General features: G+C 34.5%; 1 protein-coding gene and 1 pseudogene across 1 annotated transcript; one reads left to right on the top strand and one right to left on the bottom strand.

Moving 5' to 3' along the window:
- Positions 1-2,584: 2,584 nt before the first annotated feature.
- On the top strand, positions 2,585-8,790 carry LOC139871157 (3-oxo-Delta(4,5)-steroid 5-beta-reductase-like; annotated as a pseudogene).
- Positions 8,791-8,968: 178 nt separating this feature from the next.
- On the bottom strand, positions 8,969-12,574 carry LOC139871737 (probable protein phosphatase 2C 63). The gene is made up of 4 exons (XM_071859471.1): positions 12,172-12,574; positions 11,618-11,991; positions 9,974-10,210; positions 8,969-9,454 (listed from the first exon to the last, which is right to left on the bottom strand). Exons 1-4 carry the CDS (start codon positions 12,425-12,427, stop codon positions 9,197-9,199), a joined length of 1,125 nt encoding a protein of 374 aa, XP_071715572.1. The 5' UTR covers positions 12,428-12,574; the 3' UTR covers positions 8,969-9,196.
- Positions 12,575-13,400: the final 826 nt, after the last annotated feature.

The following is a 13,400-nucleotide window of genomic DNA, read 5'->3' as shown; positions in this document are numbered from 1 at the left end:
ATTATAGTCAATTGTCTATTTGATCTAGTCTAAGTAACTAAGTGCAATTGCTTGTTCAAGTATGACTTAACTTTGATGTCTTTACATACTTCATGATTACCTTATAAAGACATCATTCAATTAATCTCTACCTAAACCTAAATGGAACATGACTTGTGATTAATTGAAACTAGGAAGTTAATGACATAGTGACTAGTCTTTAGGATTGAACCAAAGGCATTAATGTAACTAACTAAGTATTGATGAAACTGAGATTTTCCAAAATATCAATCAAGACACTTCTCCAAGAATGTTGGGTTTACCACTTTTGGAATGTTAAGTCACTTTCATGCAATAAGACCAAATCTCACACACTTAATGCATATAGTACTTGTATATGATGTATGGTTTCTTTTGCAGGTGCTAGAAGGAGTAAAGGTGCCAAAATGTGGTGTTCAAATTTGAGTCAAACGGCTATACAACAGATACTAAATTTGGACTGGAGCACGCATGGTCGAACCACAGTCGACCGTGATGGCAACCGTGTGTCAACGGCTACTTTTTGAATCCCACTATAAAAGGCAAACATTAAGGAGCATTTGAAGCTAACCCTCTTGCATATTTCAAAGGCTTATTTCCAGAGATCACAAGGGCTCTAATTACTACTCATATGTGATCAAGCAAGAGAAGATTCTATGATCTTAGAGATATAGAATTTGATTGTTGTAAACTTACTAATCAAAATCATTAATCTTGTGAGTTTACTTAGTGTAATGTATGTCCTAGTATTGTCTTAGGATCATCATTGCAAAGTGTGTAAGTCTTGTAACTTCAATTAGTAGAAGCATAGGCTAGCTTAGTGATCTACTTCTTTAAAGGGACTTAGGAAGTTGATTAATCTTATTTGGAGATTAATACTTGTCCAAGGTGAAGACAAGTTGATCTAGGTTGGAGTTGATCTTTCAAAGGGATAGAAAGATTAGGTTTGTTGTCTACCAAAGAAGTTGAAGACTTGTAAATCGGATCTCCACCGGGTTTGGAGAAAAGTGCTTAGTGAAGTAACAAATCCCGATTAGTGTAATCGGGGAGTGGATTAAGGTGGATTAGTTAACATCCACCCGAACCACTATAAATTCTTGTGTCTATGTTCTTTACATTACTTCATTTATCATTTTAAACATATACACTATACACATCAAGTTTGAGTTGAATTGGTTGATCAAAGTTAATCGAATTTGGTGATCAATCGAAAAAGTGTTAAAAACGTATTAAGTAACTATTCACCCCCTTCTAGTTACTTACAGACTCTATCGCCTCGAATCTATCCAACACGCTACCATAAGGGAACGGGTTCGTTGGGTGGATAATAACATCATTTTCAATTGGTGTTGGTCCCGTAATATCTCAGAGAGATTGCTAGGGGGACATAATAAATATTACTAACAGTCTATCTAGATTTGTACCATGAAGCGCAGGTCGTGAAGAATGGAAGTGGACATTCAGCTCTAATGTCACAAAGCTCCTCGTGAAGGCTTCCTTGCACTCCGGGCCGTACCCCACTCAAATCATCCGTAACCTTTAAAGGTGGAACTTTTGTTTGGCGTGCAAGGAACTTTTGCTTGCCAACTCGAGTGGAACTTGATAAGCGGGGTATGGACTTGGGGTAAATACGGTGCCCAATTTGCGACAGAGTTCTGGAATAGGTAGAACACTCTATTTTCTAGTGCAAATTCGCTTTCGACACATGGGTCAAGGTGTATAATTAGTGGACTATTGGACCCCCACCACACTTCACCATGGTCAAATCTTTCCTTGGCAATGACATATCGTTTTCTTCTCTTCTTGGAAACAAAATGTGGCAAGCAACTGAATGGGTCACGGGTTATTTAATATGGAAAAATTGAAATACAAGCACCTTCACTAAAGTTAAACCAACGTGTGACCTCATTTTCAAAGAAATTCAATTGATGTCATACGATTGGATATCTAGAAGCAAAAAGGCCCAACTTGTTTGGGATCAATGGATTTTTAACCCACGTTGCTTGGATTTGGAAGACTTTAACTGTTCGGGAATTGGCTAAAAGCTTGCCGATGATCTTACAATAAATTTGTTTATACTAGGTTATAGATGTTTCCCACGATTATAGCAAAATGGGCACCGGTTGTGCTACTTTGTCAAATGTAGGCTTTGAGTAGAATGTAGGACATTTGAAGCAACAATTGAAGAATCTAGGACATTTTTATTAGAAGAACATGGGTCCTCAGGCACAATATTTGAAACAACATTCAAATGGTCACGATGTAAACTACCAAAAGTGAGCCCGTTAACGCCTTCAACATAAGATTCAGTCCCGTTAATAATCACACCATTAACATCATCATTAGTAATATTCCCAATATTAACTGAAGGGGGCACCATTGTCTTTGAATTGTTAACATTGTTCATTTTTTCCTGATTGCATCAGAAGCAACTCCTTTGTCACTCGTCGAAGCAAACACATCCTTATCCAACTCATCAACCTCAAATCAACCAAATTTAAAAGGTGACTGTAGCTCATGAATCAAATCAGTCCTTGAAGGTAAAATAGAACCACAAACAGTAGCAATGGCTACTACAGATTTAACGGTAGAAACAGAATCACTAATAGTGGCAGTAGGTGCTACTGAATTAACAGTAGAAACAGACAAGCAGTAGCAGTAGCTGGTACGGATTTAACAGGAGAAACAAAAATATTATCAACTACTATTGCTGATTTAACATGGGAATCAGAACCGCAAGCAGTAGCAGTAGCAGTAGCAGGTATGAATCTAACAGAAGAAGCATAAATATTAGCGACTACAACAGTGCTATTCAAATTGACATTTACCGATTCGATAAAATGCCACAGTAATAATATACTTGTTGATTAAACTACCACAGTAATAATATAACATATAAAATGCAGGGTATTGGCTAAGTACAAGTTACTTGATGATGACCGCACAAAAAAATGGCTCAAACTCTCAATATTGGATAATATTCTCTGTAATAGTTTCATACTACTCTTGGGCTAGTCCCAATGGTCTTGTCCTCCCTCCCTCTCACACCTCCGCCTAGGAGGACACCAATGGCAACAATGCGCCCAAGGTGCCGCCCAAGGAGCCGCCCTCCAATTCGTCACTTCATTCGTGCTTTTTGGAAATATTTGTGGACGAGAGTAATTGAATAAAAGGGTTGTACACTTGCTTTTAATATTTGTACCACACAATATTTAATTAATATAATGGGTCCCAATTTTTATGATGAGGTATGTCTTTGTTGTGAGTGTTTGGTCCTGTGTTTAGTCGTAAAAAGGAAGTGTTGATGTGACGCTGATGTGGTAGCTAGTCCTGGGAGAGTAAGGTGTCACCGTTGAGATCTCTCTTAATATCTTGCTTTCTCCCTCAATCGCCCAAACAGCCTTAATGATTAGGGGTCTAATGGGGAGGGCTGCTTTGTCGTTGTAATATCAACAGTGTAGTCTTCGGCTTCCTAGCTTGATTGCTCAAATCAGTCTCCTAGTTTTTGTGGGCTGTTTTGATGTGTTTTGAGTGGTGATTCATATAACTAACCCCTGTATTTTGTACAATTTCTTGATATTAATAATACCTTCTAGCTTTTAAAAAAAAAAAAAGATACAGATTACAGATCACCTTCATTTGATTTATTATGCTCTGAATACATTTAAGATATTGCACATTCATGAGTGACCACTGACGGGTCTTCTATCCTTTATCCCAAAAATTGTCCCATTTCTCATTATTACATTTATTATTACAATTAATATTTGTCGACTTTTCGCTATTATATTGTGTTTAGACTTGCTATAAATATTTTTGAGTAATAGTATATTTGAGTAGTTAAACACGTTTGGAACCATCTATTCAAGATTTTAATTAACAATCACTATAACCAAAAAGGATATGGCTAAGCGGGATAGAGATAACTCATTATATTTGACGTAGTTAGTTTCAGTCTTGTAAGACCATTCGTAATGGTGAGCGGTGTCGCTTTTGGTGTCACTTGCCTTTTTACACTTTTTGGATGAGTAGGACGTGTTTCTTTGTTGAGTGGAGTATTGGTGGTGTTACTTTTTGGTGTTAGTTAGGAGTATTGTGATGATGTGTTAAAATATAATTGGGTTAAGTATTAAAAGAGGATAAAAATAATATTTTTAAATTAATAAAAAATAAAAAAAATAAGAAACGGCCGTCTCCTTCCCCGTCTCATTCAAACGCAATGCCTGGAAACGACAAAAAGTGACGGCTGGATACGGTTGTTGTTGGCGGCACTTGAGCTCCACGCCGGCAAGTGACGGGGTCACTTGCCCCCGATACAAGTCGCCTAAAGAACAATTTAGCGAGTGTGATTGTTTGTTGTTCCAAACAAAAAATAACAATCACTAAATATCATGTACTCCGTATATATTTAGCTTATATTAAAAATAAAAAATAATAATTATTACTCCCTCCGTCCTAATTTAATAGACTCTAAAAAAAAAATATATAGTTTAAGAAAAAGTGACTGACACATGTACATATATATATATATATATATATATATATATATATATATATATATATATATATATATATATATATATATATATATATATATATAGGGGTATGATCAAGAGGGAACTAACCAATCGGGAGGAAGCGGGGGGAAGCAAAAAAAATTTTTTCTTTTCGTTTTTTGAAAAAACTTTGTTCACGAACATTATAGATAGGATGAAAATATGAACATTTAGTAGAGACACTTTGTGATAAATGTTTTTATTTTGGCGGAAAAACGCTCGAAGAAGTAATATATAACAATTATCGTGTTTTTCGAGCGTATGTTGAGGTTGTAGCTATTGGGGTTTAGATATTAGGGTTTAGATATGAGGGTTTATAGGGTTTAGATATTAGGGTTTAGAAATTTAGGGTTTAGGGTTTAGATTTGGGATTTAGATTGAGTTTTTAACACGAACAGTTTAGAGATTAGGGTTTGGTGTTTTGGGTTTATGGAATAAACCCAAAACACCAAACCCTAAACCCTAAACCCTAAACTCTAAATCGGGCTAAATTTTACTTCACAAAACATGAAGAAAAAAAACGTTCATATTCTTCACGAACAATATTATCTTGAATGTTATTTTTGTCGATCGTTTTCCCGCCTAAATAATAACATTCATCAAGAAGTGTCTCTTCTAAATGTTCATATTTTCGTGTGAACTTGATGCCGGAAAAAAATATTCCAAAAAAACGAAAAAAAAATAAAAAATTTTTGCTTCCCCCCGCGTCCCCCCGATTGGTAACTTCCCCATTGATCCTGATATATATATATATATATATATATATATATATATATATATATATATATATATATATATAAAGGGATCAAATGAGAACTTTTTTGTGTGAGAACCCTGAGAACTACAAAATACACTGAATTTCGAGCAAAACAAGTGGCGGGCGAGCAAAAACAAGGAATTCGAGCAAAAAATAAGGTATTCGAACAAAAAAGTTGAAATTCGAACAAAAAAAGGCGGGCGAACAAAAATGTGAAATTCGAACAAAAATGGTGAAATTCGAACAATTTTGTGTTCTACATTTTTGAAATTCGAACAAAAAATGTAGAACAGAAGGAATTCGAACAAAAAAATGTAGAACAGAAGGAATTTGTGTTCTACATTTTGGTAATTCGAAAAAAAAATTTGCTCGCCCGTATTTTTTTTTTTTTTGCTCGAATTTCAACTTTTTTGCTCGAATTTCAACTTTTTTGCTCGCCCCCCACTTTTTTTGCTCGAATTTCAGTGTATTTTGAAGTTCCTAAAGTTCTCACATTAAAAAAGTTCTCACTGGATCCCCTCCCTATATATATATATATATATATATATATATATATATATATATATATATATATATATATAAATTATTATAAACCTCGTGCAATAATACTACGTATTATTTTCTTAATTAAACTGAACTAAATAATAATAACTTTCTAAAATAACATCATAATTTAAAGGTATGCATTTTTCTGATATTTTATTTAATTACTATATATAAATATAATATAATATTATTTAATATTAACATTCTCTATTAAAACATGAGTAGAATTACGATTTCTATAATTCTACCATAACTCGCAAAACAAATTATATAATAACTTTTTAGAAGATGTTATTGTATTACTTTGTTGTTTTTGTCACCCTCAAATGTATTTGACTGATGGTAGAATTACAATCATAATTTAAATATAATAATGAATAATGATAATGATTCCTATTCATATTCATATTTTAACTATTAACTATATTAATATCGCAACTTTAAATTTTAATTATTATTTATTAAATTTAAGAAAGACTAGTATATTTATATTTTTAAATAAACAATTGCCACATAAACGGGCTTATAATCTACGCTTTAATATTCAATACTAATATTTTCAATACAATGTTATTAGTAATAAACGATTTTTTCATTGTAATTGTATTATACATTTGATAAAGATAAATTTTAACGTTATCGAATACCAATTTATACCACTCTCGTGCAATGCATGTGTTCACGTTTTTATTCAATACTAATGTTTTCGATACATATATTATTACTAATAAATGATTTTTTCATTGTAGTTGTATTATAGATTTGAAAAAAATATCAATACTAACATTATCTAATACTAATTTATACAATTGTCGGGTAACGCACGGACTCATAAAACTAGTATATATATATATATATATATATATATATATATATATATATATATAATGTCTCATCAATGAATTGGATAACGAAACATAAACGGGAAGTGATATGTACACAACTCAAAATTGTTATGTACACAACCTTCATGCTTTAGAGTGTTGTACTGTACAGCACTGTAAAACATTATGATTGTGTACATAACAATTTTAGGTTGTGTACATATCATCACCCAACATAAAATGGTCCGAATTAAAGAGAGATGCCCATGCATTATTGGGTTTTAACAAATAATTGTTCTAAGAAGTTTATCTGGACTTGCAATGTACTCGGTTGATGTTTTACCGTTTGAGTTCACAATTCATGGGACTTAGTCTCCAAACCTATTTGGCTAGACTAATGTAAAATATAGACATAATTACGCCAACAGTTCCTATTGTACAGATTTCACGATGATTTTCTGTACTATTTTTCTTGCTCCGTCAGTCCTTGTGGTTTGCATTTTTATGTTGGTTTGATGTGCTGATCAATTTTTGCGTTTAAATTTGCTGATCCATTTTATATGTAATTGTAAATGTTTAATGGGATAAAGAAAATGATGCATGTAGGTGAGAATAAATATGATATGTGGATGTTTCAGATGGAACGCCGATCACCCAATCGAATACATCCAGTGCGACGTTTAAGATCCAAACGACACCCTAACTAAACTATATGATCTACAAGACGTTACTCAACTATTTTACGTTACTTGGGCCAATCGATCAACTGAATCCGAAAACTGTGAAATTAATGGAATTATGTTCAAAAATGTTTTAGATGCAGTGATCCCTAATTCATCCGGTTTGCAAAACGTGTCGTTGCAAACCGGGCGAAAACATTATTTAGGGACTTTTGAATTGTATGGAAAAGTGGCGCATAATTCTCCGTTTTCTGAGGATCTACCTAGACTTGATACGCCTAATTTTTATTACACTTTAGAAGATATTTTGTTCGAATCGGTCAAGCAAAAAGAAGGGTTAATCTGGACTGTTCACAGGCCAGGCACTATTTTTGGGTTTTCACCGTTTAGTATGATGAATATAATCGGTGTGTTATGCGTTTACGCTACTATTTGTAAACATGAAGGGGTTCCGTTTAAGTTTCCGGGGACTCAAGATGCGGATTTAATAGCAGAACAACATATTTGGGCTGCAGTCGAGCCTTACGTGAAGAATGTGAAGGATCGTTTTCAGGTCCACCAACATGTACAACATATAAGCTCATGAGTTCCACATTTCTCTAAAACCAATTGGTGATAGAGGGAGGTTCCCATAAAGCTTATATATGCACATGTGTTTCTTTCAATTTTCGATGTGGGACACAATGGATCGATTAGCTCCAACAATCACCCCCTTAATCGATTCATTCCACGCTACTTCCACGGACACGTTCAATACCATCTCGACTTTTCCCGGACTCCCGATCTCCTCCTTGGTCACGTCCATAGTAATCTCGGTTTGAACCTCCGCTACCATTCCGTACCGTCCAAACATCTTGGCTATAACCAAGCTCGGATACCATTTGAAGGATCGTTTTCAAGTCCACCAACATGTACAACATATAAGCTCATGAGTTCCACATATCTCTAAAACCAATTGGTGATAGAGGGACGTTCCCATAGAGCTTATATATATGCACATGTGTTTCTTTCAATTTTCGATGTGGGACACAATGGATCGATTAGCTCCAACAGAATGAAGCGTTTAGTATAAGTAATGGTGATGTGTTTAAGTGGAAGCATTTTTGGAAAGTTTTGGGTGAGCAGTTTGAGGTTGAAAATGGTGGATTTGATGAAAATGGAGAGGTTAAAAGTATGGATTAGATGATGAAAGGTAAAGAGGGTGTTTGGGATGAAATTGTGAGAGAAAAGGGATTGCAGGTTACTAAATTGGATGAAGTTGCACAATGGTAGTTTGTGGATATGATTCTTGGTGTATGTTGGATACTATGAACAAGAGTAAAGAAAATGGGTTTTTAGGGTTTAGGAATTCTAAATCTTCATTGATTTCTTGGATTGATATGATGAAAGGTTACAAGATTGTTCCTTAGACTTGTTAGTGGTTTCATGTCATCTTTTTTCTTTTCTTGATGTTTTTATATTTTTGTGATATCAAGTTGTATTGCATGTGTAAGAAGGATAATAAAGGGGCTTAATAATTGGAGTTACGTAAATTGCATGTTGCATGTGTATAAGATGTTGGCTACCATGTTGGCTACAAAGATGAAATACAACGAAAGGAACTTGATACAAACTTAAAATCCACAAGTCATTTGACAACAACAACAAAAAAAAGGAATATATTGTTAGTACTTCAAAACCGATCCATGAGGATCGAGATAGAAGATACACTTGTATCGTATCAGTGTGATCCTAGCACTCTCGTATCTACACTCACTCTTGTTAAAGTATTTACACCGTGTTCGATAGCAATTCTCACAGTTGATGCTCTTTTTGCTATGTAACTTTCTTAGTACTTGGATCTTCTACAGCTTTATCTTCGTTATGAGAGAAGATATCAATAGGGGCAGTAGTGAAGCCTAGATTGCTCTTTTTGGATGTTTTTTCGCTATCAAGATAAATTACTATCACCGATATGTCATCATGAAAATGACGCCTAATGCCCCTTTCTATGTTCTTTATATCCTTGTATCTCAATTCCCTTTTCTTTGAAGCTTCACGAATCGCCGCCCCTACCAATCTTTTCGCTATTCCCTGAAACGTATCATTTTCAGGGTGAGTTGTACAATTTTAAGAATTTCATAGACTAACTCTTCAGTTTTCACACTGAATATTGTTTGAAACAGGCTCTCTCTTTTTTATACACATCAAAACGGACGCTGTTAGATTTGTGTTCAATTAGTTAAGTTATTAGTCGTTCCTGCAAATAGATTATTATTTTCTGTAGAAAAAAGATGGATTTGGGCAGGTTTAAACCCGTTCAGAACATTTGGCTGATCCGTATTATGAATAATTTATTCAACACCTTTGAGATGAAATACAGCCCATATTGACCAATTCATAACTAGAATGGGTCGAAATTGCCACCTCATTGATGGTGAATGAAAGTGATGTGCTTGTTTACCAACAGTAGTGGCAAACAGTCAAACTGCTGACCACATGAAAAATAAAATACAAGTCATCCCATGTCATTCTTCCTAAACCAAATCTACTGTTATCAACGTTAGCTAACGTAAATGGTGTGTGAGTGAGAGAAGAGAAAAATTGACTTACCGCTCTTGGGTTTTTATAAACGATTTCAACTGCTGCTTCATCACTCAAATGCTCCCAAAGGCCATCAGAAGCAAATATCAAAAACAAGTCTTGGGATCTAAGTTTTCTGGAAATAATGGCAGGTTCTGCAGTCAATACAGGCTTTTTTAAAGAAATTTGGTGTCCATATTGTAGAATACGTGGGTCCCTGTGAAATTCTGGTTTCTTCAGATAAAAATCACCTATTGATCTTGAAACCTGTAACAACGAATGGTAATTGACTTATCACTAAAAATCAACTAATATATGTACATAACAGAACTGCAAGTCTCTATCTTAAAGTTAAAAGTAACATGAGTCGTAAGCATCTATGAATTATGATCATATACATAGCATTGTATATGTATATTTTATTTGCTACAACCAAAAAGCAGAATTGCGCGAACTACAATCCAAAGTTATGTAATGTTCGCTGAAAAGTAAAGATTGTGGATCAGCTTCCGCGTTAATAAAAGACTGCGGTTTATTCCGCTAAGTTTTCGCGGATAGTAAAGCAATCCGCAGACCGCGGATATTTCTAATACTATAAATAGAGAGCATGGCCTCTCATTTATAGGTTGTTGATTCTCTGTCATTTGCCCAAGCCTTTGTGATTTTCACTTGTGATCTTGCCCAAGGGATTTCTACATTGCGCTAAGGTGAATCATGCTAATTGACAATCAAGACCGGGTCGGAGTGGTTGATCACTTGATTGATAAAGTGAAAGACGATCATCGGGGCCCAAAATAATTATCAAACATCCCATCCTCCTTCTTATTATTGCACTCGATCCTTAATTAAGTAATAACTTCATATAGGATTGATCAAATTATGATGTATCCATAAAGATTAGGATAAGGCGAAAAAACATATAATCTATACAACCATGACAGGTCAAGGATTGAAATCTTCATGTATCTCTCATGACATGTAAAAGTTGGAAAAGTAGGCAAGGGCATAATCCCTTTAAGACAGTTTAGACCTATGGTTGGTGCGATGATGCTTCCAAATAAAGCAAAAAGGAGACATAATTAAATGAGAATAAGATGCCATACTTAAAAGCAACTAAATAACTTCGGTCCAGTTTGTATCGAATAATTATCTCTTCAAAAAACTAAAGGTCAAAAAGTTCTAAATGAGGCAAGTTCAGAGATGAATTGCAGGCTATTTAACAATGTTTACTTGCAGCTTAATACTTTTTGGGATGTAAAATCCATAAATATAGTGATGCTTGCTCCTGTACAATTTAATTGCCCATAATCTGTACTCTAAAGTATTAAGAACAACTCAAGTCCTACATGGAGTACATCAAATACATAAGATAATATTCAACTGAGCAAGATAAAACCGATTTAACTCAATTTCCCCTTGTTCTCTTAACCTAACAGTTCAGAATTTTGCCTCTTTAGTAAGTCGTAAAAGCATCGAACTCACAGTTTCTAGAACTTATTTATTAACATGATAAATGTTGTAAACATAACATTAACAAACTAACTTGATCCTAACGTCTAGAGCACCATGTTTTATACAATCAAAATACAGAAGAGATTGTATGAAAACGAATTCAACTTCTACTACCAATAAAAATTTACTGAATCAATTGTTTTGTAACTCATAATATAATACCTGAATTATGCCCTTGATTCTCCAAACGCCACGAATATACATAACGACAGCTGAATCACCAGGATGTTGTGCTTCAACCTCCTTCCTCACCTCCTCATACGAAACATTATGATCTCTTGACAAACGTTCTGCAACTACTCTAACTTTTCCTCCGACTGAAATTTTCTGTCCGAGGACCGCTCGCGAATCCCCGAGGTTAGCAACATGTAATTCACCATCAGATATAGCACCAACAAGACAACATGATCCAACCGATGCAATCTGCGGTCTACTCGATACTTGATGCTTCACAAACTGAAAAAACTTTTCCTCAGTCGCACTAAACGCCTTCTTTATTACATCTGCAGATATACCTCCTTGCTCTGTTGCATACTCTACACAAAAATTAACATCCGCAATCAAAAATCACTCATAGAATCATCATATTTTCATATAATCACATCATTTGATCCATCATATTGTCAATCACATACTGATTCTGTAATTCAACTAGTTCGTTAGATTGAAGTAAACAGTTAGCTAGGGTTTAAAATAAACGTAACATATGAACTTACTATGAATGAAAGGAAATAAGTTATTATTAACGAAACGAGAAGCTTCGGGACCGCCATGACCATCGTAAACTCCAACATACGTAGCGGAAGGTGACGTATAAACCTGACTTTGATCTTCAAGATTAGAATTGGCTTGAACAACTGCAATTGAGAAATCACCAGAAGCATGAGGTTTCAAATCATTGTGCCATAACAATACGTCACCGCTCCGTCGCCCTAGACATCTCTCTAACGGTTTTGCAACCATACGTAACATTATGTTGTTGTATTAATATAATTAAATATTAAATATAAGTAAATTGATATTGAATATATAGAAGGTAAATTAATATTGAAAATATGGAATGTATCGAGAGAATTTATGAAAGTTTTAAGAGAGAAAAAAGGTGAATGTTATAGGGGAGAAAAAGTGAGAAATAACGTGTTAATGGAAGAAGAAGAGGATGATGACCAATATAGTATACGATCAAACCGTGTGATATACGTCCTTTCACTTTAGACTTTTTAGTTTTTTAATACAACAAATTGATGTTCAAATTTGTATGTAATTTTATATACACGTTCCCATTTATTTAACAAATAGTAGAAGATTGATATCTGACGTTTAAAAATATAAAATTAAATTAAAAGTCTTCTACTCGTATATGAGTAGATCATTAATTTTGGAAACTTTTGGAAACTTACATAAAAAATGACTACAATAACTAATTAGTGTAAAATGGCTGGCAGAAAAGAGTGGGCGCAGGTTTCTTATTATCTAGTTATTTTTTACTACTTTTATTTCAATGTATGTTTTTTTTTTTGAACGTCGGTTAGATGGTTAGTCACGCACACACGCAAGGAAGAAATCCGGGTAATGATACCGTAACCCGCATGCGCACCTCATATGCATGCGGGCGCTTAATAGTATGCGTGTGCTTGTGTGCTTGTGTGCTGTATGCGGTATGCGGATTGTATCTGATTCCTTTGTTCCCGGTACGGCGGTTGCTTAGCTGTCAAGTAAATATCTTTTCCATAATTATATCCGTGATTCGGGGGAGTCAGTTATGGATGAGATTAACGTGATCTGGGACGGTTCTAGAATTAGGGTTTGCCTATAAATACAACCCTAATCATCATTTACCAGACACGGCATATTACGTAACTATCGCACACGAGATACATTACGCAAAATAGCATCATTCAGCATCTCTTCAAGGTTAACAGGTTAGTCTTTCGTAAGCTAGTAC

This window comes from Rutidosis leptorrhynchoides, chromosome 10, assembly GCF_046630445.1.
Source record: "Rutidosis leptorrhynchoides isolate AG116_Rl617_1_P2 chromosome 10, CSIRO_AGI_Rlap_v1, whole genome shotgun sequence".
In the NCBI taxonomy this organism is placed as follows: Eukaryota; Viridiplantae; Streptophyta; class Magnoliopsida; order Asterales; family Asteraceae; genus Rutidosis; species Rutidosis leptorrhynchoides.
This window is presented reverse-complemented; position numbering and strand designations above follow the sequence as displayed.

Excerpts from the sequence above, each read along its gene's own strand:
- LOC139871737 (XM_071859471.1), bottom strand. The coding sequence starts at position 12,427 with ATGTTACGTATGGTTGCAAAACCGTTAGAGAGATGTCTAGGGCGACGG. Across the intron at positions 10,211-11,617 it reads GAATCAAGGGCATAATTCAG|GTTTCAAGATCAATAGGTGA; the intron begins GTATTATATTAT and ends TCGTTGTTACAG. Across the intron at positions 9,455-9,973 it reads TTTATAAAAACCCAAGAGCG|GGAATAGCGAAAAGATTGGT; the intron begins GTAAGTCAATTT and ends GATACGTTTCAG.